This window comes from Alosa sapidissima, chromosome 14 (assembly GCF_018492685.1).
Source record: "Alosa sapidissima isolate fAloSap1 chromosome 14, fAloSap1.pri, whole genome shotgun sequence".
Lineage (NCBI taxonomy): Eukaryota > Metazoa > Chordata > Actinopteri > Clupeiformes > Clupeidae > Alosa > Alosa sapidissima.
In genome coordinates, this window is record NC_055970.1 from 27,349,132 (window position 1) to 27,364,053 (window position 14,922).

The 14,922-nt window shown below is 38.4% G+C and overlaps 1 protein-coding gene across 3 annotated transcripts in view; it reads right to left on the reverse strand.

Moving 5' to 3' along the window:
• Positions 1–14,062, reverse strand: part of LOC121682390 (secretory carrier-associated membrane protein 2-like) — a 33,159-nt gene extending 19,097 nt beyond the window's left edge. The window contains exon 1 of one of the 3 annotated variants that reach the window (XM_042062529.1): positions 13,878–14,062. In XM_042062529.1, coding sequence (XP_041918463.1) covers positions 13,878–13,934 — 57 coding nt within the window. In that variant the 5' untranslated portion in view covers positions 13,935–14,062. Of the gene's footprint in view, positions 1–41; positions 168–13,311; positions 13,331–13,877 lie in introns of those variants that run through there. The other 2 variants (XM_042062531.1, XM_042062530.1) reach the window with 2 other exon arrangements.
• Positions 14,063–14,922: the final 860 nt, after the last annotated feature.

Here is a 14,922-nt window from a genome sequence, read left to right on the forward strand (position 1 = left end):
TCGGTAACTGTATTACTGAAATTTGAATTGTAATGCGTTACCTTAGCCTACTTCGTTACCTTCGTTATTGCAGCGTGTAACTTTGTAACTCGTTTCCCCAACACTGCTAGTAGGCTACCTGAGTTGTCATCAACATCAAATTTGTTTATTTCCTGTCGCACGAGTTCGACGATGCTGCAGCCTCGAAGGCTTTCTGGACTAGGCTACCGCGCTCGCTCCACAAGTGAAACACGTGACTAAAAGGCGCTTTGTCATTGGCGGAGGGTGAAGCCCTGAACTTTGTGAGAACTTGAGAGCGCTCTGAAACTCAGAAGAAAGTAGTAGTGTACAGTAAATTGATGTCTTGACTTAAACCTTTTCTGTTAGGTTTATTGACAGTATTGTTAAGTTAAAAATACGAGGCAATGCAGATTAATATTAGGCCTATTGCTGTAGTAGCCTAGGCTAGGCCTAGTGATCGTTTTAGTTTTATCCTATAGTTTATCCTACAGCAAGAACAGAAGAAATTTTGAAGATAAACTGGTCCAAAACGGACCCCGGGCCAGATGAGCCTTTATGAGTCCGTTGCGGGTCCGCGGCGGATGTAGGCCTATGTATCAATTTGCGGGTCCCAAACGGACCCGCCGCGGAGGTAAGCGCGGAGCCACGGCGGGTCCGCGATCCGCCTTCGTAGCGGATCCGTTCCTGAGAGCAAGTGGACTCCGATGCCAAAATGCAGTGGCGCAAAAAGTGGGTATGCGCTATATGCGGCGCATAGGGGCGTAGCACCGTGGGGGCGCCAAAGCCATGGTAAAAATAAAACAAATAATAATAATAATAATATATTTGGTATATACTATATGTAGCTACTGTTGTACGTTTCTAAATCATTTCTGCATTTCCTCAATGTTAAATAACATTTTAGAGGACTAACAGGCCATCATAGAATTTTGACATAGAAGAGGGAGTGGGGGGCGCCGTGAGCGCTGAGCGAGCAGGTAGTGCTAGGCCTACGAGTAGTGAGTTGCCGTCTATATGAAAAAGATGGATACGGCAAAAAAGCTGTCGGGGGCTAAACATAGAAAAAGAAAGAGGGGAAAGGAGATGGCATGTCAAGGGATGCGACAGCAGTTAAATAAGTGGATGGTGAAAAGCAACAGGTAGGATTTAAAATGTGACGTCTGTGCTTGGAGGCTTGCAAATATTCATGTTAACAGACTAGCGTTTGCTAAGCATATGCCGATTGAAACATAACCTATTATATTCAGTTAGCTACGTGGCTGCATGCTCATACTACACTTTTAATGGCAAACTGCAAACAGAATAGCGACGCTAGCAACAACTCATTACATGCTTCCATTTCCTAACAATCCTAATATTAATAGCTTAATATTGTGCTGATAATATGTGTCAAACAAAGGTTGGATCAGCCTTATCCTTTGTGAGCAACAGCTGGCAAAAGAACGTTATGAGAACCGGTTAGACTCGCTTAAAGTCTTAAAGTGACAATGTACCATTTAACAGTTCAAATTGGCAGAATTTCTTAAAAATAATAATTTACACTAATAAATTATGTAAATTATTGGCCTTTTGTTTTACTTTAATTGTTTGTGTGTTTGTGTTGTTGTTGTTGTTTTTTTTTTGTTTTTTTTTGGGGGGGGGCGCCAATTTGTTGTTGCATACTAGAGATGTGCGGATGGGCTATTATTACAGTGCATGAAAATGCACTGTACTGTTCTTCCTAGGCAACTTCTTATTATTATTATTCCGCTTACCACTTTTTCCGTACGCAATTTCAACAGTTTAACTTAGAAACTTAATTCAAACTTTGTAACATAGGTCTTCAAACAGATCGGGTTGGTATGACTTTTCAACTTTGAAACTTTTATACTTTTTAAACTATTAAAGAAAAACTTTTTAAAAATCCCCATAGACTTAACATTGCCGATTATGACATCATAATACGGCCATTAAGCAATTAGAATCCTATGGCAGGTGTTCAGGCCACCTGCAGCCTCAGGCTTTAAGCATACAATCTGGGTCAATTAAGACTACACATCCTATTCAACTGTTTCCTCTGCCCAAAACTGTTTCAAAATAAAAGTCCTCACTACTCAATAATCCACTGTTAAACAATGTAACTCATTAAACTACTGAACTTTTTACATTCAACTTTTAAACGGTCTACTTTTAAACTATCATTAAACTATCTATCTATTAAACTAGCTGTCTATCAACAACTTTTAAACTATCTACATTCACCTTTTAAACTATATACATTCACTAGCTGTCTATCAACAACTTTTAACTTGTCATCAACTGTCAACACTTTTCATCAACTATGACTCCTACCCACTGTAGCTAGTTAGCATGGTTAACAAAGTTAGCATGTTAGCATTGCTAGTATTGTTAACATTTTTAACAAAACTGCTAAAAATGATTAGCTAGGTTAGCTAAGTCACATGGTTAACATAGTTAACATGCTAGCATGCTAGTTAGCATTGTTAACATAACTGCTAAAAATGATTAGCTAAGTTAGCTAAGTAACATGGTTAGCATAGTTAGCATGTTAGTTAAGATAACTACTAAAAATGATAAGCTTGGTTAACTAAGTCACATGGTTAACATAGTTAGCATGTTAACATTGCTAGCATAGTTAACATGTTTAACAAAACTGCTAGAAAATGTTAGTTAAGTTAGCTAAGTAACATGGTTAACATGTTAGCATTGCTAACACTACTATAAAACATTAGCTAAGTAGCATGGTTAGCAGAATTACAAATCTTAGCATAACTGCTAGCAAACATTAGAGCCATTCCAACTTTCAGTTATCGTCAAATATCTACCTATACACAGCCATTAAACTATTTGAATAACAACATTTATTCAACTTCCAGTCTGTCAAGAACTTTTAAACTATTTACCTTCAACTTTTAAACGGTCTACTTTTAAACTATCATTAAACGATCTACTAAACTAGCTGTCTATCAACAACTTTTAAACTATCTACTGTCTATCAACAACTTTTAAACTATCTACATTCAGCTTTTAAACAGTCTACTTTTAAACTATCAACTTTTATTAAGCTATGCAACCACCATGTCTATCCTAGCATCACCGTAGTAACCATCTCTGTATTATCTGTTTTAACTATACATGATATTTTACATCACAACTTTAGCATTTTCATGCACTGGCAATTCCTTGGAAGTGCATTTCTAGTTTCAACCGTAACCGCATAGCAAAACTTATCATCCATCCGCACCAACGTTTTTTGACCAATTTTCAAAACCGCACCCGCCCGCCATCCGCTGGTTGTATTAATGTATATGGGTGATGCGGTGCTGCTGACGTGAGGCTAAAGCTCTTGCCTGTTCTAGAAAGACTGATCCAATGCAGCAAATATATTAAAAGGCTAAAGTCCTACATTGGCTATGTTGTAGCCTATCCCCAGAATATCAGCAGCAAACTCAGTCTCTGTCTCGCAAAAGTCTCCAAATAAAACGCACATCGGCCTGTAGCCTACAATTTTATCATTGTAATAAAAAACGCAATTTGGCACATCATTTCAACATGCTGCTATTTAGCCTACTAATTAATGCCTATTGTACTTTATTTTTTTGCAAAAAGAAAGAAATCCTTAATAAAATAACAAGTCATTCACATTATAGGCTACTTTACGCACTGTAACCCACCGCACAGCAGTGCAACGTGCATATTCACATTTTTAGTAACAACCGCCAAACTTGCTTGCTTGCCTCACATCTAAGTTTTCCGACTATTTTTCTTACCTTCTTTTTTCCGCCGTGGATGTTACTGAACTTGTAGAAGTTTTAGCTCTTACGTTCTGAACATCTCGCACTGCCATTGCCCGATGTCAGTTCTGAGTCATATCACTCCATAATCCGTCTCCCTTTTAAATGCCTATTCCCTGAATGGTAGGCTACAATGACTATGTGTTTAGTGTATATATATATATATATATATATATATATATATATATATATATATATATATATATAAAATATCGAAACAAAATAACCCAGTCAGTCTCATCTAGGCTACGAGATGTTTAGGCCTCCTCCAATACTGGCAGCTGGGCTCATAGGTTGCAGATTTGCTTAGTGGCCTACCAAGGCTCTGCAACGAGACGCGAAATGGATGATGAATCATCGGTCAACTTGCACTGTAGCCTATTCTACTTTCTTATTGCACACTGGAGAGGAAAACATGCTGGTAGGCTACGATAGGCTACTTAATTTTAGACTTTGTTACCTTTAGTGTGTGTGCGTGCGTGCGTTCGGGGTTGCTCAGTGAAACATCGAAATACACCAGTTCCGCAACACCGTCTCTGATAGATAGCCTAAACAAAGCAGCATGCATAGAAGCAACTAGGCCAAACTGCCTGATGAAAATTTGACTATTTCAAAGTGTGCTTGTTTTTTTTCGGATGTAGGTAACACAATTTAACAATGTATAGGCTATATTTTTTTCATTTGATTGGTTCAACCGCCACCCGCCCGAATTTAATTAAAATATTATATTTCTTCACGTCATCCGCCCGATCCGTGGTTTTTATTTACTTAGGCTGTGCAAAGCACAGGCCTTTATTTGAGGCAGGCCTTTATTTCTTACGTGCGTTCTATTGTGAGATATGCGCTTGTTTGGAGCAAAAACAGAAGATGTTTGGTTTGGGATTGAATTTACTTTTGGACTATTAGATTATATTTCTAAATGTTGGGACTGATGAGCACTGAAATCTGCAGGGGTATTTGATGGTTCATTATTAAGTTTCTTGTAGTTGAAAGTGTCGGGATTTCCACCGCTGTTTATTTTTACACATATTTGTGTTAAAAAAAAGTGCTATAAATATAACAACTGAAACAAGAACAGTGAATTAATGTGTGCAATTTTAACAAACACTAGGCTAACACTGAAGTGCAAAAGAAAGTGCAAAACAACAAGGGCCCTTTGGTAATTGCACTCTTTTACGAATGCGGACCATTTATGCTTATTTTCATGCAGGCTGTCAGACTGTTGCCCTGCAACCTGTTCCGTAAATCTGTCTTGATCTATACACGGAGAGTGAATTAAGTTTAGATTATTTTATACTTTTGTGTAAGATTTACAATTTTGATTAGAATGTTTGGCGAACAATGATAGATAACGCAATGAAATTCAACCAGCAGATGCTGCTGTTCGGACGCATCACACGATTTGGAGGCATATCCTACCCGTAAATCCTGCAAATTATGGCCAGGATGATAATTGCCAGTAGTATTATTATTAATTGCTAGTAGTATTAGTAGTGGCTATCAGTCACAAGCACTAAAATACATTGTTTCAATTTAACTCAATGAAATTAAAGAGCTCTTCTTAATATTTTATATTGTTGGTTGGTTTAATACTGTTGCCAATGAAAAGTCGTCCTAATGGGTCTCAACACGTCGCTCTCAAGCTAGTCGCTTGCCTTTTGAGCTTGCCAGAAGCTGAAGCCACTATATTTAAACACAGTTGTTGCCGCGAGGCATTCCAGCCTACGAATTTAATCAAACAAAAAAGTAGGGTAACGCTTTAGAATAACATGTGCTTATTAGGTATTAACAGTGCATAATAAGCAGTTAACAATTTATTACTAACAGTTAGTTAACTGTTGTTATCCTTTAATAACATTAACTAACGGTTAACATGCCGCTTGTAAGTGTTAATAAGCAGCCTTTTAAGTGACTTACAAGCATATTTGTTAACAGCTAACATGCAGCTTGTAAGTGTTAACAAGCAGCTTGTTAATGCTTGTTAATGTTGTATAAGACAAAGAGGTGGATAACTATTATATGCTATATAACGCTTATAAGACCTTTCTTATTTATTTGTAGTAAATTTTGCAGCCCCCCAATCTAAAGCGAGGACCATGTAGCCTATAGCTCCACAAGCCCAACCTTCTATCTCTACTGCATCTATCTGTCTAGCTTGGTTTAGCTGTGCGAAATGCACCTTCAAAATTGCTGCAGTGAGCAGGAATTGAACCCTGGTCTCCTGAGTCATAGAGTGATTTGCTACTAACTGAGCTAAACTAGGCTACTTTACTGTAACAGTATTGATGAAATTGTTCATTTTGTTCACAGCTATGCGCTGACAAGTGACTAGCAGTTGAGGAGCTTTGCTTAAACTTAATATACTGTTGCAAGTTCACTTGAGTATAAACTATCCACTTTAACTAATGTCAGTAATGTTGTTCATCTAGTTGTCATTTTAAAGAAATTACACTTCTCCATTTAAAATGTTACCTTAGATAGGCGGCTAGCTAATTCGCTAGCAACTGGACAGTAACTGACAGTAGCATGGTCTGATATTAAGTTATTTTGTTTACAAATTTTCCCCAAAAACCCTCAACAAATCCAGAAAGACATAATGACCAATTTTTGGTAAAATTCCACAAGTCTCCCATTGACATTGATGCAGCAACAGACCACAAATGTTCGCCTCTGTTCAAGGCAAAGGTTTCAAATCGATCGCGAACATTCGCCTATGTTTGCGACATTGAACGCACCCACTTGTCGTCTTCAACTCTCGGTTGCTATGTAACCAAACTATAAACAAAGCTGGCATAATATCAAAGATCCTTGATTAACCCCCTCTGATAATATCTTTAGATTGCTGACAAACTGACTGTTCACTGAACAAAGATTATGGAAATTAAACGCCACCTTTTTTTTTTTTTATCAGAAACATATTTGTAAAAGGTATAATGATATGATCTAGAACATTAACAGAATATAGAATCAAGATGATCATTACATTCAAAGACAGGAACGTGGCTCAGTCAGTAGCACTTCACTCTTTGCCACAGGAGACCGGGGTTCAATTCCTGCTCGCTGCAGCAATTTTGAAGGTGCATTTCTCACAGCTTAAACAAACTAGATAGATGCAGTAGATATATAGAGATAGAAGGTTGGGCTTGTAGAATAGGCTACATGGTCCTCAATTTAGATTGGGGGGCTGCAAAATGTACTACAAATAGGTAAGAAAGGTCTTATAAGCGTATTAGTTATCCACCTCTTTGTCTTATACACCATTAACAAGCAGCTTGTTAACACTTACAAGCTGCATGTTAACTGTTAACAAATATGCTTGTAAGTAACTTAAAAAGCTGCATGTTAACCGTTAGTTAATGTTATTAAAGGATAACAACAGTTAACTAACTGTTAGTAATGAATTGTTAACTGCTTATTATGCACTGTTAATACATAATAAGCACATGTTATTCTAAAGCGTTACCAAAAGTAGGCTAACTCATTAAAAACCCTAATTAAAAAAAAAAAAAAAAAAAAAAAAACACAACCTCAATTTAGGCTACCGTAGGACTACTTGGCTATACACAATAAGGTTTCCATTAAAGCGCAGCGCTAGCCTGGCTAACGCCAAACCTCATCTCATTGAGATGGGGTCTGGGAACTACACATTCATTTTCTCGTATTTGAAACATAGTTTACGAATCCCCAGAGCCGTTTATTGGGCGCTACGAATGTCTATCAAATGCGTCTGTACGTAGCTCTTAACCACTTCGGTGTGTAGTCATCGTCTTGCTGTCCCCCTCCGTTCTGTGATTGGTTCCTTCGTTGAGGTGAAAACAAAGTCCATGGAATCCAGGCTGCCTAGCAGCGTGAATAAAATCGCGCGCATAAGGCAGCATGGGAAAACCCAGGCTAGCGCAGCGCATGTTCAATTAATTAATTAAAGCGACTGTCTGTCTTGCAATAAACACAGCGGGTGGAATTCCCGACACTCTTTCAACTAGCTTACATGAAACTTAAAATACTGAACCATCAAATACCCCCCAGATTTCAGTGCTTATCAGTCCCAACATTTAGCAATATAATCACAGTCCAAAAAGGTAAATTAAATCCCAAACCAAACCGAAAATCATATGCTTTTGATAGCCTACAAAACAAAACGCATGTCTCACAATAAAACGTAATTAAGTAAACGTATGACCGCGCAGATCCCTTTTCACCGTTTCGGATGGGTGCTGGATCAGAGGAAAGAGTTCAAAAGTAAGAGAGTGATCCGCACACCATATAGCTTCCATGGAAGGTTTTTTATTATGCGTGCAACGTTTCGAGCCCCTGGCTCTTCCTCAGGCAACCAACAATAAAACCAACAAAAAAACGTTTTACGTCACAATAAAACGTAGAAATAAAGACCTGCCTCGATTAAGCCTGCCCCAAATAAAGCTGTGCTTTGTACAGCCTAAGTAAATAATAGAACCCGGTCATAATTTGAGAATTTACGGCATTTAAAACCAATTCATGGCACATTTTTTATTATTATTTTGTATGCGTTCTGCAGATAAGGGAGACTTGTCACGGTTTGAAATGAAAGGGAGAAAACAGTAGGCCTAGAGTAACATGGCGGACATCGCTCAGGCTGCGACCTATACAGCGGGGAAAATAAGTATTGAACACGTCAACATTTTTTTCAGTAAGTATACTTCCAATGAAGCTATTTGCATGCAATTTCCACCAGATATTACAATTAACTTAGATAATCCACCCATATAAAAAATCCAAACAATAAAGTCCATAGGTAGAGTTATGTGTAATAAAGTGGAATGACACAGGAAAAAAAAAAAAAAAAAAAAAAAATATTGAACACGCCTGCTGAAATTAAAAAAAAAAAAGCTTTGTGGAAAAGCCTTTATTCGTAATGACAGCTTCAAGGCATTTCCTGTATGACAAAAACTAATCAGTCACAGTATTCTGGTGTGATTTTGGCCCATTCTTTTAAACAGATAGTCCTTTAATATTGAAGATTTCAGGGGTCCCTCTTCCTGAATCCTGATCTTTAGTTAACTTCCAAAACTGTTCAATTGGATTGAAGTCAGGGCCTTGATTTCCTTTCTCTGAAACCAATTGAGAGTTTCCTTTGCTGAATAGTTTGGATCATTGTCCTGCTAGAAGGTCTAGGCGATATGGACAAAAAATAATATCTCGATATTTTTTTTTGATTTTGACGATAACGATAATTAGTCAATATCCTTTAAAGAATTGTTTTTGTTAAAGTCTGAGTTACTTTACAGCCCATTCTTTATTTAACAGCATCATTACAATAATAACCAATAACCAAACCTGTGACTTTTTAACCAAATCAACCGATGCATTTTCACTCGATGACACATTTCCAATTCTGCCCCCACTTGTGTGTGTGGCAATGACATGGTCTAGCCAGCTACATTAGAGAAGATGAATAGGCCTAACAGTTTCCTAAGAGAAAGTCTGAAGCTGAAGTTCCTTTCAAACCTTTGCATAGGATTCACTGTAAAACTAAGCAGACCAACAGAGTACATCTCAGTTATTTCCTTTGATGTTTAGTTTAAGAGCAATCATAGGCTAGCATTCCAAGTTACAGAATAGAAACGAATGCGTTAGCTTATGGCTAATGTATATGAGAAATCCCATAGAGACGGTTAGCATAATCGGTAACCGTAGATATTTAGAGCGAACTTCAGTCCATTTACAAAAGAGTTACATAGTTCTTTGTTTACAACTGACTATTAAAATACTCAAAGGCTAATGTTCTCTCTCCATATAATACCGTGTAGGAAAAAATGTGACTGTCCCATCAATGCTACTTGAACAGAAGTAGCTGCATAAAATCACAAGTAGGCCTATACTCTTGCTGCACAAAATAAACATTAAGGCGTGCGTGTGACAACGTTGTGACCCACTAGTGATCACGTGACACTTGCTCTGCTGCAGCCAGGGGCTTTTCCCGCATACACCTCCTGGGAATGTATGAGTCTTCAATGCGTGATTGAGTGTTTTTCCCCCATAAGTAATTTAAATACTCGATAATGTCAATTTGCAGATCGTTAAAACAACAATCACGATATTATCGCAGACAATATATATCGCCCACCCCTACTAGCCATGTCTCATCCTCATCATCCTGGTGGATGTAAAGATTCTCCTGGAACAAAATGACTCCATTCATCATCATGATGCCACCACCTCCAAACCTCATTTTGGTATGGTATTTTTAGGGTGATGCACAGTGCCATTTCTCCTCCAAATATAGTGTGTAGTAGGACATCCGAAAAGTTCAATTTTGCTCTTACCAGAATACATTCTCTCAGGATTGTCCAAATGCAAACTTTCAACGAGGTTTGACATGTTTTTCTTCAGCAATAGTCATGCGGGATGAGCGTGCATAGAGGCCATGGCGGTGGAGTGCATTACCTATGATTTTCTCTGTAACAATTGTACCTGCTGCCTCCAAGTCTTTCTGGAGCTTTCTCGGAGTGGTCCTTGGATCTTGGGCTACTCTTATGACTATCCTTCTGACTTCCTGGTCAGAAATCTTGCAAGGAGATCCTGTGCATGACCAGTTGTTGATGCAGTGATGTTCCTTCCACTTGCAGATAATGGCTCCAATACTGCTTGCTGGATGATTCAGAAGTTTTGAAGTGCATCTGTAACCAGTTCCATTGATATGTTTTGCAACAATAAGGTTGCAAAGGTCTTGGGAGGGCTCTTTGCTTTTACCCATTATAAAATGTTTCTTGTGTGACACCTTGGTAACAAAAAAACTTTTTTATAGCCCACCAGTATGTACTAACCCAGTTTATATCAATTTGCTCAGATAGGAGGGATAATTTCTCTTAAATACTTTTGTACAGTTTGTTCTTTGCCATTCCTGGCCTTTGTGTACTGATTTTTCTTAGCGTGTTCAATACTTTTTCCCTGTGCCATTCCACTTTTTTACTCATAACTCTACTTTTAGACATGAATGTTTGGATTTTTATATACAGTGATGGCCAAAAGTATTGGCACCCATGCTAAAGTTGACTGAAAAGAGGAATATAAAAATCATCTTTTGGAAATTGATCTTAATGCCTTAAGTGAAAAATTAGGAAATATCTAACCTTTAAGGACACCAATTTTCTTGGTGAATGAATAATGTATCATAAATAAATAAATGTTCTTCCTTAAAATACAGGGGTCATATTCCCACCCCTATGTTAAATTCCCATAGAGACAGGCAGATTTTTATTTTTAAAGGCCAGTTATTTCATGGATCCAGAATACTGTGCATCCTGATAAAGTTACCTTGGCCTTTGGAATTAAAATAGCCCCACATCATCACATACCCTTCACCATACCTAGAGATTGGCATGGGTGTTATTTCAGTTAGCCTATTAGCTGGTTTGATTTGCATTGAGCTCAAGTTAGTGCCGTCAATAACTCCTAGCCTACACAACATTCATTAGCGAAATCTAAGAGATACGTAGTAGGGTAGGCTATTAGGAAAAAACTGATAGCCTATATCACCTCCGTTTTTAAAGATAATTCTGTTGAACACTGATATGCTACAAACATGTTAAACAGCTGGGAAAGGCTGTGGTCAATCAGAGATTTCAAACGAACGAGGGAACATGTCGCAATGTAACAGCGCCGTTTTCCCTTGATGAAAGTGAAACCACGAGTTTTCCCACATCTCAACTTTGGCCAAAGTTTTCAGAAATAATCGTTTTTCATAATAATTGTGATAAAACCTCATTAAATAATATGCATTTTCCATATGGGGTCTTAAAAGCCATGCATCTTCTAGCCACAGCGTTTTTGTTTCAAACATAAGCCTAATCTAAGCGTGCTTAGATGACGTGATGGACAGGTGAGCAACAGCGCGTAAAGCCCAATTTGATTGGTCCGCCCGATCTAGGGCGAGCATACTTGCTCCACAATGGAGCAATGCCAGACCGAACTTCCCGACCTCAAATGTTGTGGGCGGGACTAAGTTCGGAATGGCACCCAGGCTAAGGCTGGAATGCCTCGCAGCAAAAATTGTGTTTAAATGTAGGCTAGTACTGCTTCAGCCTCTGGCAAGCTCAGAAGGGGGCGGCAAGCGACTGGTAGCTTGAGAGTGACGTGTTGGAGACCCCAGTGTAGAACAACGACTTTTCATTAGCAACTGTATTAAACCAACAAACAATATAAAAAAGCTCTTTTATTTCATTTAGTTAAATCGAAATAATGTAGGCAGAACATTACCCCAGCTTGTAGGCTATTTGGGGGCTGGCCTTTATTTGTCCGAATCTGAGGCCCAGCTATAAATAGAATCCTGACCATAATCCTGACCAAAAGAGGATTTATTGTATGCACGCATGTTTTAGGCATAGTGCAAGTCCTAATCTCTGACTGCGCAGAACTTGTGCATCAATATTTAACACATTTTCCCAGTGGTGACAGCACCACGAAAAAGTACGAAAAAATGTCTGACCTGTCGCAAGTTCACCAAGCTCCCGATCACATTCCACAAGCCTAGAGCGATGGTAATGTTTCATGTAGGGGTCATGTCAATTCATACTGGCTAACATTTAAAGACATGTTAAATTAAATATATATTGATATACAAATCGCAGGACTAGCCAAACTATGAAAATAAGTGTGACTTATAGTCCGAAAAATACGGTAATTAGTTGTGAAATGTTTCTCCTTTTGTTGTCCGTCATTACACAACTTTTCCAGCCTTTAGCTGCCCCCGTCCCAACTTTCGGTGCTTATATTTTTCATGAAAGTCAAATTTGTTATTTGATATTTGAATATTTGATATGTTGTCCATGCCCTTTTGCAGCTAAATATGGGTTTACAAGACTTACAGATTTCACACAATGTTCCAACTTTTTTGGAATTTGGCTTGTATATGATGTAAGATGAACCACTAGTTCAACTTATTCCCCAGGCTCTGATCCAATGTGCCCCACAGCAATCAGTCAGGACTCGAACCCGCAAACAGCAGCACAGACCAGACCAGTTACACTTATTCATATCTTTTTACATGCTGCTAACATCTGAACTTGTTGTGAGACTGATTAGGGTATACCTGAAATGCCAAGAAAATAGGCTACTAAGACAATGCAAACTCAGAAGGAAAACTAAATTTAGGGTAACAGGAGAAAAATTATTAACGGTTTCCAAGAAACCAGTGGTGGCTTATGGACATACTCTTCTGAGACTCAACATTAATTCTCTGATTTCACATTCAAATACATGTTTCAGTCTCAAGAAGAAAACTAATAAATGGGTTTGATTAATCTGATTAAGAAGTGATTGACAGGACAAATGTTATGTAACCTACTGTGTGTATGGTGAGGGGAAAGGCCTAGTCCATATAGCCTAGGCTACTACACACACTGTCATTCTATTAGCTAAGCCAAGGTTATTGTTTCCTTAATGTGAAAGAAGTTGTGGAGTTGTATAAAAACTGATTGAACTGAACTGGCTGAAATAAACATATAGGCCTACAGCCTTTACCCTAATATAGCCGACTGACCTTTATGCCTAGTATGGCCTACAATAGGCCCACTGTCATCTGGGAAAATAGGAATAAGAAGCGTTACATTATAGGTCCTGCAAACAAGTCATGTTTAGATGTCCTGTATAGATCCTGTATCAATTTATAATAGACCACCTGCAAATATGCCACATGTCAACAACATCCAAAATGTAACGCTAACATAGTCCAAACTCAAGTGTTGCTTATCCATTACGAGCCTTATTATTTCGCCTACCGCAGTATATATTAGCCTACTCGTCATTTTATGACACTGTCGCTACAATTGTAAGGTACATCCCAGAGCGTGCAAAGACTACAAATAAACAAGTTAGCCTAAATTGTGTGTGAGAAGCACATGAATGCACGAAGGCGATCCAGTATTGCTAACGTTAGGCTACATCATGACTTTTCCAGACAAGTAGGGCAAGTATTGTTGGCTTAACGAATCAACCAACCAGACAGGTTTCTATCGAAGTAGAGTTGGGTTAGGCTAAGCTATAGAGCAAAAAAATCGTAGCCTACTTTGTTTCCAATATTTCAGTGAAAATGTCAATTAGACCTACCTTGAAAGGATTGACGTCCACAGGATCCACAAAAGGATTATCATCAAATTCGGACATATTCTCACATAAACTAATAGTTGCCTATCCTACTTCGATGCCAATTGTGCTCACAATTCTCACAACATAGCACTTGCCACTGCGTTTACAAGTGAAACAAATAGCCTACGCCTAACACGTCATCCAGGTGATATCAAGTCACACCGGATAGGCGTAGTTAAAGACCAAGCCTATAGCGGAAGCGCATCTAAGCCTAGCAACAGGTGCAATAACTTGGAGGTGTGTCTGAGATTTTGGAAGAGTTGCGTCGGAATACACTAGCCCTCCTCCATTGCGTGTGCGGAACGGTTCGGCGTCCAGGGGGTCGGCCTATTCCAGAAATGTGGTTTAGGCCTACTAACTCGTACTAACTGGGTATGTTAACCCAGAGTAAGCGGTAAACTTGGGATTTCAGTTCCAAAATGATAAGGTTATGCAAGTCACTATGATAATATAGGCTGAACTTAACCTGGTAGGGTAGGTTTTGATCCTACTTGAAAAACATTCTCCATTCTTCTCTACATTTCTACGAGAGCCATATAGCTAGAAGATATGTGGGATCTATCTATAAGGCTCTGATTTCTACTGTAACGCATCATGGATCAATTAGAACAGAATACAGTAAAACTAGAAAATGAAATTCCAAGGGTGGAATTAGGCTACCATTGCATACAAATGCAAAGACTGTGTAACAGTATGTTACTTACAGTATGATAATTCAGATTAAATAGATTTACAGTACGCCCCCCCCCAAAAAAAAAAAAAACTTTGATAGGCCTACCTTTAAATTACTAATATAAAAAATACTACTAATTTGATGCAGTTCAACTCATTAATAAATGGTCATTTTAAGAGCATTGTGTCTTGTGTGTTTGTACTCCTCACCTGGTTGCCGTCACACCCACTTGACACCATCTGAACAAGTTTTGGTCTCATCAGACCACAGGACATGGTTCCAGTAATCCATGTCCTTAGTCTGCTTGTCTTCAGCGAGCTGTTTGCTGGCTTT